The 18051-nt window shown below is 41.5% G+C and overlaps 1 protein-coding gene across 3 annotated transcripts in view; it reads left to right on the top strand.

The window, feature by feature from the left end:
* The window catches only part of MANBA (mannosidase beta), a 122765-nt gene that overhangs the window by 45819 nt on the left and 58895 nt on the right, over positions 1-18051 (top strand). For all 3 annotated transcript variants that reach the window (XM_069743655.1, XM_069743656.1, XM_069743657.1), the window contains 5 exons: positions 1478-1588; positions 10535-10686; positions 10952-11069; positions 11442-11528; positions 13998-14165. In XM_069743655.1, coding sequence (XP_069599756.1) covers positions 1478-1588; positions 10535-10686; positions 10952-11069; positions 11442-11528; positions 13998-14165 — 636 coding nt within the window. The remainder of the gene's footprint in view (positions 1-1477; positions 1589-10534; positions 10687-10951; positions 11070-11441; positions 11529-13997; positions 14166-18051) is intronic.

Below are 18051 nucleotides of genomic sequence, written 5' to 3'. Positions count from 1 at the left end.
AATAAAAAGGTAAGCTCTTCGATCAGCCGTTTGTAGAATAGTCAGTTGGGCAAGGCTTGACTAAACCAGTAATGCTTGGACATCAGTAGTCCTCCAGAGCAGACCTTTGTATGATAAGATGATGTTCCCATATTCCTTCCTCATTTTCTGGTATAGTAACTGCCCTATTTGTTTTAAAGGGTTATTGTCAACATGAGTCGTCAGTAGCACAACCCTGCAGTCTCTTCACTTCCTGGTCGCTGGGGGGGCGGGCTCTTCTCTTTGAGTGACAGATCTGGTTCAATAGCTTGGTCTTAAGGTACCTTCACACTAAATGACGCTGCAGCGATCCAGACAACGATCCGGATCGCTGCAGCGTCACTGTTTGGTCGCTGGAGAGCTGTCACACAGACAGCTCTCCAGCGACCAACGATGCCGGTAACCAGGGTAAACATCAGGTTACTAAGCGCAGGGCAACGCTTAGTAACCCGGTGTTTACCCTGGATACCATCCTAAAAGTAAAAAAACAAACGTTTCATACTTACCTTCCGCTGTCTGTCCCCGACGCTGTGCTTCTCTGTACTGGCTGTGAGCACAGCGGCCGGAAAGCGGAGCGGTGACGTCCCTGCCCTGCGCTTAGTAACCCGATGTTTACCCTGGTTACCAGCGAAGACATCGCTGAATCGGCGTCACACACGCCGATTCAGCGATGTCAGCGGGAGAGCCAGCGACCAAAGAAAGTTCTGGCCTTCTAGCCCCGACCAACGACATCACAGCAGGATTCTGATCGCTGCTGCGTGTCAAACTGAACAATATCGCTAGCCAGGATGCTGCAACGTCACGGATCGCTAGCGATATCGTTTAGTGTGAAGGTACCTTTACTGCTAATCTTTATTCTGCTACTTTTATACATTAAAGGCCTGTCAGTGCTTGTTCTGAAGTATACACTGTTATTATATTTGCACAAGCTTTCAAAAAGCATTGTTGCAATGCAAGTGAACAGTGAATATTAGCACTGCCCTGGGAATTGTCAGGTTTGGGTGTCTACCTAGCCTTGTGATTTTTACAGGATTGATAACATCAGCTTGGTCAAGAGCTGACATCAGGGGGAGGTAAGCAGCTTACTGCTGTATAGAATCAGTGGGCTGGAGAGAGGTGAGTGGTATCTTTTGAGTTAACTCCTCAACCTGTAAAGTTACTACTACAGGCACTAGCCTAGCTCTGTTGGTTGTTGATCTTGTCAACAAGTTGAACACTATGCAAGATAATGCTCCTGTAGCAGGAGAATGACAATGACAGCAGGTAGAAAAAGCAAGTCAATTGCAAACTTGCTTATTTTCATATGGTCTAACTGTACGAATTTCATAACATTTATGTCTTAAGGGTTAACTTACATTTATGAATATGGAATATGCCATGGCACAAATAAGGAACCAGTGATGAAAGTCTGTTTTGAATATAAACATATAGTTTGATCTTCTTTTTTTTTTTGTTTCAGAATTCATCTGTAGATTTGTGGTGGCCAAATGGTTATGGACTTCAAACAGGTTATAATATGTCTCTCACATTTCACTTTGAAGGTGAATACATCATTGAAAAAACAACTAAGGTGTGTGGATTTTATTTTTTCTGATGTAATTAAATCTTAATACCTTTTTCAGAATTTTGTTGTCATTTTCTCCTTTAAAGGCCCATTGGTCCAATACCGAATGCCAGTCAACTATATCTTTTACAGGCCAGTTTACATGGCCTACAAACACTTATAGAAGCAGACGGATTGTTGAAGAATAATAATAATAATCTTTATTTATATAGCGCCAACATATTCCGCAGCGCTTTACAGTTTTAACAGTTTCAAACACAACAGTCATAAGTAACAACGTTAACAATACAATAATTAGAGCGAAATAAGACGACCCTGCTCGTGAGAGCTTACAATCTACAAATGTTTGTTAAATTGTTTGTTCTATCTCCATACAGCCTCCTGTTGATTACAATGACCTTTATTGCTTTGATCAGACTGCCCCTTTGGCTGATTGTTGGCATGTTTACACTTTCATTAATTGGGAAAGTTTGACAATTATTGGCTTGTATAAACGAGCCTGTCATTAACATTGCTAAGTAATAGCGTAAAAGCACATTTGTTCCTCTTCTGTCAAGAGACATCGTAATTTTGTATACTTCATATGCATACAATGTTATTTTACGCTTACTGCTTTAGTTCCCGAATTCATATGTTAGCAACGGCTTTGCTTTGAGTTATATATAGGATTTTTTACTTGTAATGTGCAAATGTAAAAATTGATTTAAAGAGTAACCGACGTTTCGCATCTGTTTTTATACATCAATAGTTATTGAAATTTGCAATGATAAATTCAGTTTCCCATGTTAAAAAAGGGCATTGTATCCATAAAAATCTGATGCTTTATGGTTGATCTCTATGGGATTAAAAAAATCCTTCAATTCAACACATTAATCTAACTATCCCTGTGATGTCCATTCAAAATTTTTACCATAACCAGGTTCCTCGCATCATGTTCTCATACACTTTATACAGTTAATAGCCCCCTGTGTCTGTACTGCTACATACCAAGGCTGATGACCGCTTCATGCAGCATTACATGAACACCTGAGCCTTAAAGGGCCACTGTCACCCCCTCCAGCCGTTATAAACTAAAAGAGCCACCTTGTGCAGCAGTAATGCTGCAGTCTTAACAAGGTGGCCTGACAGTGGCCCTTTAAGGTACCGTCACACTGAACGATATTGTTAACGATATCGTTGCTTTTTGTGACGTAGCAACGATATCGTTAACGAAATGGTTCTGTGTGACAGCGACCAACGATCAGGCCCCTGCTGGGAGATCGTTGGTTGCTGGGGAAAGTCCAGCACTTTATTTTGTCGCTGGATCTCCCGCTGACATCGCTGAATCGGCATGTGTGACGCCGATTCAGCGATGTCGTCACTGGTAACCAGGGTAAACATCGGCTTACTAAGCGCAGGGCCGCACAGCTCTATATGAAGGTGCCCAGGTAGGTTCCAAAACCGTAGTGATACATATAAGAAAAACCTGGCACTCGACTTTATATAGGTGATATTTTATTATTCCAAGCAGAGGTGCAGTAACAGCAAACGTTTCGGTCATAAACACATGACCTTCATCAGTTACGTGATTGCCGGTGAAGTAAGTGTTAGCTCTGTTTAACAGACTATAGTGCTAATTGCCCTTGACAAGCGGTGGACTCCGCGTCTGCAGCACCACAGCAGGACTGCGCCCGTACCCGAGTTTTCTAACCAGTGCCTTCCCTTAAAGGTCAATTAGCTAATCTCATTGTGGCCTACAACAATTTCTTGCCCAAAACCCCACTTCATCATTCGCTGATTGGACCCATGTAGATGCAATAGAAAATACGAATGTTTGGGGCCTTGGTGCAATATTGGAGTGCTGATACTTTATAATTATTTACACAATTATTTGTGTTGCTATGAAATGGCCACAATATCTGCAGTTTCTCTGTAATGCAAAAACTTTAACCTCAGGGTGGCTGTAGAAGGGAATGATGAGTTATTAGTTTTGTTTTTAATACCTCTTATGTTCCTAACTACGAGTCATATGTAAGTCAGATGTTCGGAACTTGGGGACTGCATTAGTAAAACCCTACATAAAATGACTCATTACCTCTTTAGCAGCTCCTTGAGGAATGCTGCTTGTAAAATGGTATAGCTTGTATGGGGATGGTAATGTGGTCTGACGCCTCAAGGGCTAGGCTAATTTGACTTGGCACCTTCAAACTATTCTAGAAGAAGTTGCCCTCTAAAATGGCGCGTCTTCTGTTCTGAGTCTTGCAACAGTGGGCCTTAATAGAAGCTTCTGACCACATATGGGACAGTTGAGGCCTTCTGAGAAATAGCGTTACAAAGGTACTTTTTCCTCCTATTGCACTTGTGAATATAAAAAATGTGGGACTCAACCAACAATTTTTTAATAGAAAAAATGTAACATTTCTTTTTACTGCCTAAATGTTATAGAAGTGAAATAACTTTGGGGTAGTTATATTCAGTAGTTTGTAAAGGGGGGGAGGGGATAGTCACTTGTAGGGGTTTTATTATGTTCTGTTACCTCTGGGACTCTGCAAATGGGACATGTCACCTGCAAAGCTTCCAGGCAAAATTTGAACTTCAAAATGGCTTTCCTTCTGATTTTGATCTCTGTAGTAATACAATGTTTGGACGAAATAGCAAAACAAGTTGTAAGGGTCCATTTACTCCTTTTATCCTCGTGAAAATGAAAAATATGGGGCCAATGCAACTTTGTTGTACAAAAAAAGGTGCGGTATTTTTCATTTTCACGGCCCACAGTTGTAAAAGTCTATACGATAGAGAGGCTCACTTGATTAATTTAGGTATGCAGTCTTCTAAATGGGGTCTCTTGTGGGGAGTTTCTGCTCTTTTGGCACGTCATGGTCTCTCCAAATTCAATATGTTATTCATCTATTCCAGCCAAAATTGTGCTCCAAAAGTCAAATAGCGCTAGTTTTTTTTTCTGAGCTGTACAGTTAGGGCCAGAAATATTTGGACAGTGACACAATTTTCGCGAGTTGGGCTCTGCATGCCACCACATTGGATTTGAAATGAAACCTCTACAACAGAATTCAAGTGCAGATTGTAACGTTTAATTTGAAGGGTTGAATAAAAATATCTGATAGAAAATGTAGGAATTGTACACATTTCTTTACAAACACTCCACATTTTAGGAGGTCAAAAGTAATTGGACAAATAAACATAACCCAAACAAAATATTTTTATTTTCAATATTTTGTTGCAAATCCTTTGGAGGCAATCACTGCCTTAAGTCTGGAACCCATGGACATCACCAAACGCTGGGTTTCCTCCTTCTTAATGCTTTGCCAGGCCTTTACAGCCGCAGCCTTCAGGTCTTGCTTGTTTGTGGGTCTTTCCGTCTTAAGTCTGGATTTGAGCAAGTGAAATGCATGCTCAATTGGGTTTAGATCTGGAGATTGACTTGGCCATTGCAGAATGTTCCACTTTTTGGCACTCATGAACTCCTGGGTAGCTTTGGCTGTATGCTTGGGGTCATTGTCCATCTGTACTATGAAGCGCCGTCCAATCAACTTTGCAGCATTTGGCTGAATCTGGGCTGAAAGTATATCCCGGTACACTTCAGAATTCATCCGGCTACTCTTGTCTGCTCTTATGTCATCAATAAACACAAGTGACCCAGTGCCATTGAAAGCCATGCATGCCCATGCCATCACGTTGCCTCCACCATGTTTTACAGAGGATGTGGTGTGCCTTGGATCATGTGCCGTTCCCTTTCTTCTCCAAACTTTTTTCTTCCCATCATTCTGGTACAGGTTGATCTTTGTCTCATCTGTCCATAGAATACTTTTCCAGAACTGAGCTGGCTTCTTGAGGTGTTTTTCTGCAAATTTAACTCTGGCCTGTCTATTTTTGGTATTGATGAATGGTTTGCATCTAGATGTGAACCCTTTGTATTAACTGTCATGGAGTCTTCTCTTTACTGTTGACTTAGAGACAGATACACCTACTTCACTGAGAGTGTTCTGGACTTCAGTTGATGTTGTGAACGGGTTCTTCTTCACCAAATTAAGTATGCGGCGATCATCCACCACTGTTGTCATCCGTGGACGCCCAGGCCTTTTTGAGTTCCCAAGCTCACCAGTCAATTCCTTTTTTCTCAGAATGTACCCAACTGTTGATTTTGCTACTCCAAGCATGTCTGCTATCTCTCTGATGGATTTTTTCTTTTTTTTCAGCCTCAGGATGTTCTGCTTCACCTCAATTGAGAGTTCCTTTGACCGCATGTTGTCTGCTCACAGCAACAGCTTCCAAATGCAAAACCACACACCTGGAATCCACCCCTGACCTTTTAACTACTTCATTGATTACAGGTTAACGAGGGAGACGCCTTCAGAGTTAATTGCAGCCCTTAGAGTCCATTGTCCAATTACTTTTGGTCCCTTGAAAAAGAGGACGCTATGCATTACAGAGCTATGATTCCTAAACCCTTTCTCCGATTTGGATGTGGAAACTATCATATTGCAGCTGGGAGTGTGCACTTTCAGCCCATATTATATATATAATTGTATTTCTGAACATGTTTTTGTAAACAGCTAAAATAACAAAACTTGTGTCACTGTCCAAATATTTCTGGCCCTAACTGTAGTTTTTGACTACATTTCGTGCACTGGTGTAATTATGTTGCCCTGGAGAAAATGAAAAGTTTGGCTAAATCGTCAATTTAGTTGCACCTAAAGAGTTAACAAACTTCCTGACTGTGGTTTTGAATACGACTGCAGTTAGAAAAATGGGTATTTTTTAGGGACTTTCTGACATATAGGCCCCTGCAAAGTAATTTCAGATATTTTCATAAAAATGCAAATCATATCAATTTAGCCCCTTCATGACCAACCTATTTTGACCTTAATGACCTGGCCATTTGTTTGCATTTCTGACCAGTGTCCCTTTATGAGGTAATAACTCAGGAACGCTTCAACGGATCATAGCGATTCTGAGATTTTTTTTGTGACATATTGGGCTTCATGTTAGTGGTAAATTTAGGTCGATAATTTTTGCGTTTGTTTGTGAATAAAACGAAAATTTGGAGAAAATTTTAAAAATGTAACAATTTTCAAATCTTGAGTTTTTATTCTGTTAAACCAGAGAGTTATGTGACACAAAATAGTTAATAAATAACATTCCCCACATGTCTACTTTACATCAGCACAATTTTGGAAGAAATTTTTTTTTTTTGCAAGGAAGTTATAAGGGTTAAAATTTGACCAGCGATTTCTCATTTTTACAGCAAAATTTATAAAACCATTTTTTTTAGGGAACACCTCATATTTGACATCAGTTTGAGGGGTCTATATGGCTGAAAATACCCAAAAATGACACCATTCTAAAAACTTCACCCCTCAAGGTGCTCAAAACCACATTCAAGAAGTTTATTAACCCTTCAGGTGTTTCACAGCAGCAGAAGCAACATGGAAGGAATAAATTAACATTTAACTTTAGTCACAAAAATGATCTTTTAGCAACAATGTTTTTATTTTACCAAGGGTAAAAGGAGAAACTGGACCCCGAAAGTTGTTGTCCAATTTATCCTGAGTACGCCGATACCCCATATGTGGGGGGGAAACACTGTTTGGGCGCACGACAGTGCTCGGAAGGGAAGGAGCGCCATTTGACTTTTTGAATGAAAAATTGGCTCCAGTCTTTAGCGGACACCATGTCGCGTTTGGAGAGCCCCTGTGTGCCTAAACATTTGAGCTCCCCCCACAATTGACCTCATTTTGGAAACTAGACCCCCCAAGGAACTAATCTAGATGTGTGGTGAGCACTTTGAACCCCCAAGTGCTTCACAGAAGTTTATAACGCAGAGCCGTGAAAATAAAAAATAATTTTTCTTTCCTCAAAAATGATTTTTTAACCCGCAATTTTTTATTTTCCCAAGGGTAACAGGAAAAATTGGACCCCAAAAGTTGTTTTCCAGTTTGTCCTGAGTATGCTGATACCCCATATGTGGGGGTAAACCACTGTTTGGGCGCACGTCGGGGCTTGGAAGGGAGGGAGCACCATTTGACTTCTTGAACGCAAGGTTGGCTGGAATCAATAGTGGCGCCATGTCACGTTTGGAGACCCCTGATGTGCCTAAACAGTGGAAACCCCTCAATTCTATCTCCAGCACTATCCCCAACACACCCCTAACCCTAATCCCAACTCTAACCATGACCCTAATCGCAACCCTAACCCCAACACACCCCTAACCACAACCCTAACCCCAGCACACCCCTAATCCCAACCCTAACCTCAGCACACCCCTAACGCTAATCCCAACTATAAACCTAACCACAAGCCTAACCCTAACCCCAACACACCCTAACCCTAATCTTAACCCTAATTCCAACCCTAACCCTAAGGCTATGTGCCCACGTTGCCGATTTGTGTGCAGATTTTTCTGCACCGTTTTAGAAAAATCCGCAGGTAAAATGCACTGCGTTTTACCTGCGGATTTACCGCAGATTTCCAGTGTTTTTTGTGCGGATTTCACCAGCGAATTCCTATACAGGACCAGGTGTAAAACACTGCGGAATCCGCACAAAGAATTGACATGCTGCGGAAAATACCAAGCGGTATTTTCCGCACCATGGGCACAGTGGATTTGGTTTTCCATAGGTTTACATGGTACTGTAAACGTGATGGAAAACTGCTACGAATCCGCAGCGGCCAATACGCTGTGGATCCGCAGCCAAATCTGCACCGTGTGCCCATAGCCTAATTCTAACCCTAATTCTAACCGAAACCCTAATTGCAACCCTAACCCTAATTGTAACCCTAACCCTAATTCTAACCGTAACCCTAGTGGAAAAATAAAAATATTTTCTTTATTTCCTTATTTACCCTACCTATGGGGGGATAAAGGGGGGGTTTATTTACAATTTTTTTTATTTTGATCACTGTGATCAAAACAGCGGGGGGCGCCGGACAGGACGATGGGGAGAGGAGGGCAGCGGAGGACATAACGGAGGGTGGGAAACACAGGCGGCGGCTGCAGATCGCTGCCGTCAGTCGGTGGCGGGGGTCAGATCGGGGTCTCCAGCCATGGCCGATGATGTTGCAGCATCTGCCATGGCTGGATTGTAATATTTCACCAATTTTCATTGGTGAAATGTTACGATTGCTCTGATTAGCTGTTGAAAGTGAAAGAGTCAATCAGAGCGATCGTAACCACGGGGAGGGGGGAAGGTGGTTTGGGGGGTGAAGCCACCCCCCCGGGCTCAAGTACCACTCCCCCTGTCCCTGCAGGTCAGGTGAAATTTCCATCACAGGTCGGATTGGCACCGACTTTCATGATGCATACATGGCATCACAGGTCGGGAAGGGGTTAAATTTACCACCCTCCTAAAAAAGTGCAGTGGCCCACATTTAACAATTTGTCTATTATAAATTTCTTTTCTTTTGTCTTTTATTATTTGCTGATTTATTGCGCAAAATTGTTCAGAATGGGTACACGGTTCATAAATTTTGCACAAAGTTAAAATGGTCTTATTTTTGTCTTCAACCTTTTTTGAGCTTTTTAAGAGCAAACCCTTGCATATTCTGCAACTTTTGCGGCGTGTAGAGAAGAAACTATTATTAAAAAGCACACACTACAAAGGGGACTGCAGTACATTTGCGCATAGAATTTGTAACCTTTTTTAAAAAGTCGCTTTTAATGAATTTATCTGAAATATGTGGAAAAGCTATCTTGGTGTAAAGATCAGAAGATTAGCTAAACTAAATAAGACAAGTTTAAAAAAGGCACAGATCGTTTTATTTCATATTTAGCAAATCAAACAGTCAGTAATCGAGAGGTATTCACACCCAAAAGAAAATGGCAAAAAGGCAATGATGAATCTGGTCTAGGGCGTCATGAAAAAAGTCTCCGAATCGCTAAGAAATGAAGAAATATCTGAGATATTAGCAAATAAATTGACATGTCAAATTTGAAAATTTGGCCTATTCAGGAAGAGTTTGTTTCTACGGTCAGGAAACGCTGCGGGTTTGACGCTGCGTCCAGCCGCAGCGTCAAACCCGTAGCTTCAAGGTGTTACAGCATAGTGGAGGGGATTTCATGAAATCCCATCTCCACTATGCGTTCGGAGACGCAGGCGACAGACCTGCGTATGCTGACATGCGGCACGTCTTTCCAGACTGCAGCATATCTATTTACGATGCGGAGACGCTCAGACCCCACAGCGTAAATTTCCCATAGACTAACATTAGAGGCGGTAAAACCTCATCTAACTATTAGTCACATGCGTAATAACTGCCGCCTGCATTTTTGAACGCATAGTGGAGATGGGATTTCATGAAATGCCATCCACTATGCTGTAACATCTGGCCACTGCGGGTTGGACGCTGCAGATGTATGCAGCTTCCAACTTGCAGCGTTTACTGACTGTGTGCACGTATCCTATCTGCAAACAGGAAATCACTTTTTTTTTCCCTTTCCAGAAGCCAACTTTCAATAAGCTTTATTTCAAGTGACAAAAACGCATATAATGAAACAACGCATGCGGAAAAAAATGTATCAAAAAGGCATGTAAAAAAACGTAGGTGACGTGCCAGTGACATCAGATACCGATTTTACCTGCGTCAAATCCTGAGCAAATACTGAGCCATTCCTGACCGTGGAAACATACCCAAAGAGTTTTACGAGAAATCATGGCATGGCACAATCCTGAGGGGTCATGCAGACATCTGTGAAGCACTGTCTGAGTACTAACCAAAATGCACGGATTGGCCATGGATTTCCCCTCCAAACTTGGCAGTGGGTCAGGCAATCTATGGCTAGTCTGGTGATTGCGGTCCACACTTTGACTGTATTTTACGAACATCTGAAGCAGTCTTTTTAGAATGGGAACTGCAACTCTACCCTATTCACTTTAGGCTTATCACTTGGAGTCAATATATTGAATTCCTAATTTTTTTCCTCTTCGCTTTGCTAAGGTGTTCATTCTCTCAATGCAGATATATTTTCGGACTGTAGAACTTGTTGAGGAACCAGTTGGTGGCTCTCCTGGTCTGTCGTTTTACATGAAGATTAATGGAGTTCCCATTTTCCTCAAAGGATCCAACTGGATACCAGCCGACTCATTTCAAGACAGAGTCAATTCTGACAGGTAATGGTCGTCTTCTTTGGACTTGGCATAAAATAGAACCGTTCTAGCTCCTTTACTATAATTAATTTAAAACTATTAGACAACAAATAAGATTTGGACAGTTTGTTACAGTTCTTTTTGGCGTGTCTGCACCAAAAATGCATGACAGATTACATTGCAAAACTTCACATGTAATGGAAAAAATATAACAACACTAATCTTGAAAAGGGATTTCTAGAGATGGATATGTGTGTTGTCACTTACATTGCCACCAATCTATATACAGGCTCCGTAATCTCCTACAGTCAGCGGTTGATGCTAATATGAATACTCTACGTGTGTGGGGTGGAGGAATATACGAGACTGATGAGTTCTACAGCATTTGTGATGACTTGGGAATAATGGTAATCGCTTTACGTGTGCTTCATATTGTAGGTAATAACATGATGTTACAAAAAAACACAAATTTTTGAATTTCTAAGCCTATTATTCTGTTACTACATATCATATAAGGAAGTCATATCCACGAGATAAACAAGACAACATTAGGACTTTTAAGTCTCCCTCCCCCCCCCTTTCTATTTGGAACTATGCAAATGATTTTCTAACATAAATCTCAGTTATGCTGTTGCAAGACATGTCTTTTTATTTATTTTTTGTCATTTATTAGTTTGTTAAACTGAGGTGCTATATTCCTATGGGACGGATTATGTTCTTGCGATTATCAGCTAGCCATAACAAGTGACATGTACATCGTTGTATTGTTACTCTTGCAGATCTGGCAAGATTTTATGTTTGCATGTGCCCTTTATCCAACTGATGATTGGTTTCTGGATACGGTCAGAGAAGAAGTCACTCACCAGGTACATTTTCACAAGGGGACATAATTCTCTTGCTCTGCATTTTAAAAATGAACAGCAAATAGTCAGATTAGTCATAGAATATTAAAATTTGAAGGGACCCCCAGGGTCATCGTGTCCACCCCCTGCTGAATGCAGGATTCACAAAACCATCTCGAGACAGATGTCTGTCCAGCCTTTGTTTGAAGACTTCCATTGAAGGAGAACTCACCACCTCTCGTGGCAGCCTGTTCCACTCATTGATCACCATCACTGTCAAAAAGTTTTTTCTAATATCTAATCTATATCTTTTCCTTTTCAGTTTCATTCCATTACTTCTTGTGTTTCCATGTACAAATGAGAATAAGGATGATCTCTCTACACTGTGACAGCCCTTCAGATATTTTCACACAGCTATATTATTTTATTTAGTCATATTAGTTAATGGAACTATTCATTTACAAATATTGTTCTTTTTTTAAGTTTATCCTGTCACTAGACCTCCACTAAATATAGTTTAGAATATGGTAGCTTAATAATGTACCGTAATACTATCTGGAACTTTTAAGATGTGCTTCTCTTAGGTGTTTGGTCATTTGATCTCATGGTGACCCCAGAGAACTACATGACGTTCTGCTCTCCTCAGTGGGCAGAAGTGACTGTGTGATGAAATTGCATGGATTGTACGTATGAAGTTCTCAATGGGAATGTGGGGGTCAGAGGCTCATATCAAAGATAATGACTGCTCATTGCTTGGCACCCAGATATAATGTAAGAGTTCACCGTTCTGCCTCCATTCCCGTATATTTATAATCAGTTAATTTATTTAGGAGAATGTGGAGAAAAGTCAGTGTCCTCCAATCAGAGAGCTGAATCTGGCTCTACCTGGTCATTTGATGCTATGCTGATGTAACTTGGGATTTATAGCAGAACATAGAAGAATGAATGCAGGATGAAGGCTGAATGTACCCTTAAATAGGCTTCTATGGTTGTTCAATACTTGTAGAAGAGTAGGGAATATTATAAAATAGATTCAACATTCATGGTTATTTCTTTAACAGTCATGTGAATGATGAGCAGATCCTTATATCTGTAGGAATAGGGTCCATGGAGACCACTTGAATTGCAAGAGATTCATTAACAATGGTTGTCTAATGAGGAGCGCAAGAGCTCATTGCTAGAGTATCACAGGTGCTCGAGTGAGAGGTTTGTGACCCCCAAGGCCTGTGTTTGTCTGGCTGCAAAACGTGGGGACACGAAAGTCTCACCCGAGCGCCCGCGATACTCTGTGGATATCTGAGCACCCTAGGCAAACTCTAATAACAAGCAATTACTCTCATCACAAGTTATATCTTTATTGTAAATCATTCCCTACTATTTGTCAAGTTTTGCAAAATCCTGAAGTACCCTTATTACATTCCTAACATTGTAGTCTGAAGACACGGCAAAGCATGTACGATTTAAAGGGAACCGAATGGCTTATCCAGACACCCATAAACCGTCCCCATGTATTTATTGATCTTTGTATATACTTCCTAACGAGACCATTTTTGCTATAGATTTTTTGAACATGTCTAAAATAAATGTTATAACTAGGCTTGCGACATGCTAATTAGTTTGTGACTACTCGTAAGGGTGTTGTGTTCCCCCAGACTAATCGTCCCACTAATCATGTGATCACTCCCCAGTGGGCGTGAGTGACTTGATCTGTAAGAACAGCGACACAGTCACCTCTTTGCAAATCTGCCTACCTGGTGTACTTTCTCCGGCATTCTTGGCATACTCTGCACGTCCAGGGAAGCAGCAATGATGTAGTACACAGCAAAAGACAAGATGTGCAAGGAGTCGACGGTCACACATTATGTCACCGCTGCCTCCCTGGACATGCACAGTGCGCACTGTCAAAGAGGCAGAGATTTGCAGAGCAGGTGGGACGCCACTCTTACAAATCCTGTAACTCGCGCTCACAGGAGTGTGATAACTTGATTATTGGGAACTTTAGTCTGGGGGAAAGCAATGCCCCCATGACTAGACACCCACTAGTGAGCGCATTGCAAGCCCAGTTATAAAATTGGTTTTGGGCATATAAAAAAATTGAAAGCCACGAAAAAGGGCTTGTTAGGTATTATATATAAGGATTAATAAATGCATGGTGGCAGTATGGGAACCTGAGGAAGTTGACAGGCTCCCTTTTTAATATCTTCCAAATATTTCCGAAATTGAAATGATGTTTCAAATAAGTAAGAAACAACCGTTTATTCAGTGAATCCTGACAGAACTGCAGTTATTTTTAATGTGCCCACGGTTAGTTCTTCCATATTCCATAGTCCACACTGTGTGCCGATTCATCTGCATTATTCTTCCATAGTTCATTTGCTTCCTGTAATCGGTTTTAGCCGGGATATAAAACTAGAGAATTCTCTGAAATGAATCTTTGCTCTGGTTAGTAGTGATATTTTACTGTATAAAATGTGATATTTTGGTGACTTACAGATTCGAAGACTTAAATCTCACCCTTGTATTATTGTGTGGAGCGGCAATAATGAGAACGAGGCTGCCATCGCCAGTGACTGGTTTTCAATCCCAAGTTACATGAAGGAGGTTTATGTAAAGGATTATCTGACCCTTTACATAAAGACCATCAGAGAGCTTGTCCTCCAGGTAAGTGATTAACTTTTAATGGTTTTGGATCAATAAATATCTTTCAAATGTGACACTCCTTATGTCCCTCTTTATTCTTCCTGGTAATTGAATGACTACAAGTATAATTTTACTATTGAGGTTTCATGTTGTTCAGCACAGCAGGTTACACTCTGAATTAATGCAATTAAAAAAAACCCTCCAAAAACATTTTATTTACAGTCTACAGATGCCTGAGCCTCGATGAGCTTTTTTTTTCACATTGGTGTCCACAAAGGTAAAAGTAAAAACCACTCCCATAGGGTAAGGTGACAATGTTATATGAGAAGTGGGTTAACACGACCGTTTTTTCAGTCCGAGTTCTACCAGTGAAAAAAATGGACTTGGACCAATGTTATTCAATCTGAGCAAAAAAGGGGAGTGTATCCAGGGAGGGTAGAAGGAACAGTGATAGACGTTTATGCAAAGAACTTCTCAATATTTAATTAATCCAAAATATTACATGTATAGACAAAGATTTAACCCCTCACCCCCCTAAAACTATGCATTTCGGCAGATGCCTTTTTCAAGTTGATGGATACACTCCCTTTTTTTTTGCTTGGATACAACTGTGCTTAGTCTGGACTGAACTACAGTACTTCTGTGCTGAAGCGTCTGAAACGGGCGTCATAGTGGTGAGCTGAAATTGTTCATATATTTTTTCCAATGTTATTCAATGGGGCAGTGCAGGTGAATGACTTTTTGTTTATTTTTCATTGAATCTTCGTGTGAAAAATACTGCAGCAGGTACTAGTATATTCCTTAAATCTGATGAGACTCACCCATTCAAGTCTTTGGGTGGACAAATAAAATCGGATCACATACCAAGCCACACTATAGCATCCATTTCTTTTACAGATACATTGCAATTCTGTAACATAGGAAGCTGTGAATGGTCTTGTAAATGAATAATAGTATCTGTAATAATTGATTGCCTACGGTCATGACAAGTGAGAAAAAAATCTCGCATGTCTTCTGGATGAAACTCTGTATGACTTTTTTAGACTCTTGTGTGAACCTACCCTAAAGAGGACGTGTCGTCATGTCAAAATTAGCCAGTTTTTGCTCTTTTTATTCCTGCTGTTCCTCTTAGTATTTCACTTTAAAAAAAAATCCACAATACAGTACTGGAGATGGAACTTTTTATTTAGTACTAATTTTTATGGTCTTTACCAAGGGAGATGTATCTCAGACAATTCTCTGGAGTGGGTTTTTAGCCTGTATTATTATCTCGTGAGAAACACTCTTTAGTAAAGACCATAAAAACATACACCAAACATAAAAGTCCATACCTCTGGAACCATATATTGAATTTATGAAAAATAGAATTCAGTGGTGCAGCAGGAATAAAGGAAGAATACATTTTACCTTTTTATTTAGAAATAATAAACAGTTATACTCATCTAACGCCAATTCCACCGAAGGCCCTCGTCTTCTGTAATAAAACAAAAATAGCAGAAAAAACACAATATCCCTCACCTATCCGTCATTGTGTCCCATGCTGTAATCCATGTCTGGGGGATAAACCATTTTCAACCTGGACTGTGCCAAGATGTGACCGTCCAGGCTGAGAACCACTGGTGAATGAGCTGCTGGTGAATGAGCTGTGCAGCATCAGTGACCAGCATTAAAGTCATTCAGGTTACTGCTGGTCACTGGTAGAGCGTTCCTAGCCGGGCTGAACTGCGGTGACCTCAGTGAGATCTCCGCTAGGACCGTGAGAAAAACTCTCACGGTGCTAGCGGGAATTTCACCAAGGTCACCGCAGTTCAGCCCGGCTGGGAACGCAGCCTCAGTGACCGGAAGTAACTACTAGTCATTGACGCTGCGCTCGCAGCAGCTCCATTCACCAGTGGTTCTCAGCCTGGACGGTCACATCTTGGCACCATCCAGGTAGAAAACTGTTTATCCTCCAGGCATGGATTACGGCGTGGGACAGAATGACGGATAGGTGAGGGATATTGTTGTTTTTTATTTTTGTTTTATTACAGAAAACGAGGTCTTTTGTGGAATAGATGTTGGGCGAGTATAACGGTTTGTTTGGTTTTTTTATAAAAAAAGTAAAAGTGTTTTGTTTTATTTCTAATAAAAGACTTTATTCTGGATGTGTCTTGATTTACCATACAACTATAGCATTAGTAATGGATAGATGTCTTATAGACACCTCTCCATTACTTAGCCATGGGCTTGATGTCACCTGACAATACAAAGGTGACATCAACCCCACAAATATTAACCCCACTTACCACCGCTACAGGGCAATTTTGAAGAGTCGGGCAAAGCGCCAGAATTTGCACATCTAATAGATGTGCCTTTTCTGGGCAGCTGCAGGCTGCTATTTTTAGGCTGGGGGAGGGGGCAATATCCATGGTCCCTTACCAGCCTGAAATTACCAGCCCTCAGCTGTCTGCTTTAGCAAGGCTGGTTGTCAAAAATGGGAGGAACCCCACGCCATTTAAAAAAAAATAAAAAAAATGACCTATTTAAATAATTTTTTTTTTAAAAAGTGAGTACCCCTCTATTCTTGATAACTAGCTTTGATGAAGCTCACAGCTGAGGGTTGCAGCCCCCAGCTGTGAGTTTTGTCTTACTGGTTATCACAATTAGGGGGGAACCCACGCCGTTTTTTTAAATTTAATTATAAATTTATTAAAAAATACGGCGTGGGGACCCCTCTATTCTTGATAACCAGCCTTGCTGAAGCTTACAGCCAAGGGTTACACCCCTCAGCTGTGAGTTTTACCTGGCTGGTTATCAAAAATACAGGGAAACCCATGTTGTTGTTTTTTTTTTTTTTCATTATTTATTTACAGCGTAGGAGCCGGCTATTGAATACACCCATCAGCCGCACCTGCTCTCGCTGTTATTTGTGGCAGCAGATGTCAGATGATGGGAGCAGTATTCCAATCAGCTGACACTAGTGACCGGAGGTAAACTTTATACCTCCAATCAGAGCTGAGCGCTCATGCTGTCTTTTGACCGCGTGGGAACTCTGACCGGCGGGGATGGTTTCACCATCGATCAGAAGCGGTGTTTGCCCCACTGTCATGCACATGACAGTATGGCAAACACCCGATGTTCGGGCAGCCAAACCCGAACAGGTGAAGTCAGTGTTGGGTGTCCAAACAGTATGTGTTTGGAACAGATGCCGAACTTTACTGTTCGGGTTTGCCCATCTCTTTCCACACTTCTCACTGCTCTCCCTCTGTTTCCTGCACTGCCCATTTACTCTGAAAAACTATTCATCTTTGCCTTTTATGGTACCTTCACACTGACCAACTTCACAACGATATCGCTAGCGATCCGTGACGTTGCAGCGTCCTGGATAGCGATATCGTTGTGTTTGACATGCAGCAGCGATCTGGATCCTGCTGTGACATCGTTGGTCGGAGCAGAAAGTCCAGAACTTTATTTCGTCGCTGGATCACCCGCAGGCATCGCTGAATCGGCGTGTGTGACGCCGATTCAGCGATGTCTTCACTGGTAACCAGGGTAAACATCGGGTTACTAAGCGCAGGGCCGCGCTTAGTAACCCGATGTTTACCCTGGTTACCAGTGTAAATGTAAAAAAAACCCAAACACTTCATACTTACATTCCGGTGTCTGTCGCGTCCCTCGGCGTTCTGCTTCCCTGCACTGTCAGCGCCGGCCAGCCGTAAAGCAGATTACAGCGGTGACGTCACCGCTGTGCTTTACGGCCAGCCGGCGCTCACAGTCAGTGCAGGAAAGCACAGCGACGGGGGACAGACACCGGAATGTAAGTATGTAGTGTTGTTTTTTTTTTTTTTTTTTTTACATTAGCACTGGTAACCAGGGTAAACATCGGGTTACTAAGCGCGGCCCTGCGCTTAGTAACCCGATGTTTACC

This window comes from Ranitomeya imitator, chromosome 1 (assembly GCF_032444005.1).
Source record: "Ranitomeya imitator isolate aRanImi1 chromosome 1, aRanImi1.pri, whole genome shotgun sequence".
Taxonomy (NCBI): domain Eukaryota; kingdom Metazoa; phylum Chordata; class Amphibia; order Anura; family Dendrobatidae; genus Ranitomeya; species Ranitomeya imitator.
Note: the sequence above shows the minus strand (reverse complement) of the source record. Positions and strands in the feature narration are given on the sequence as shown.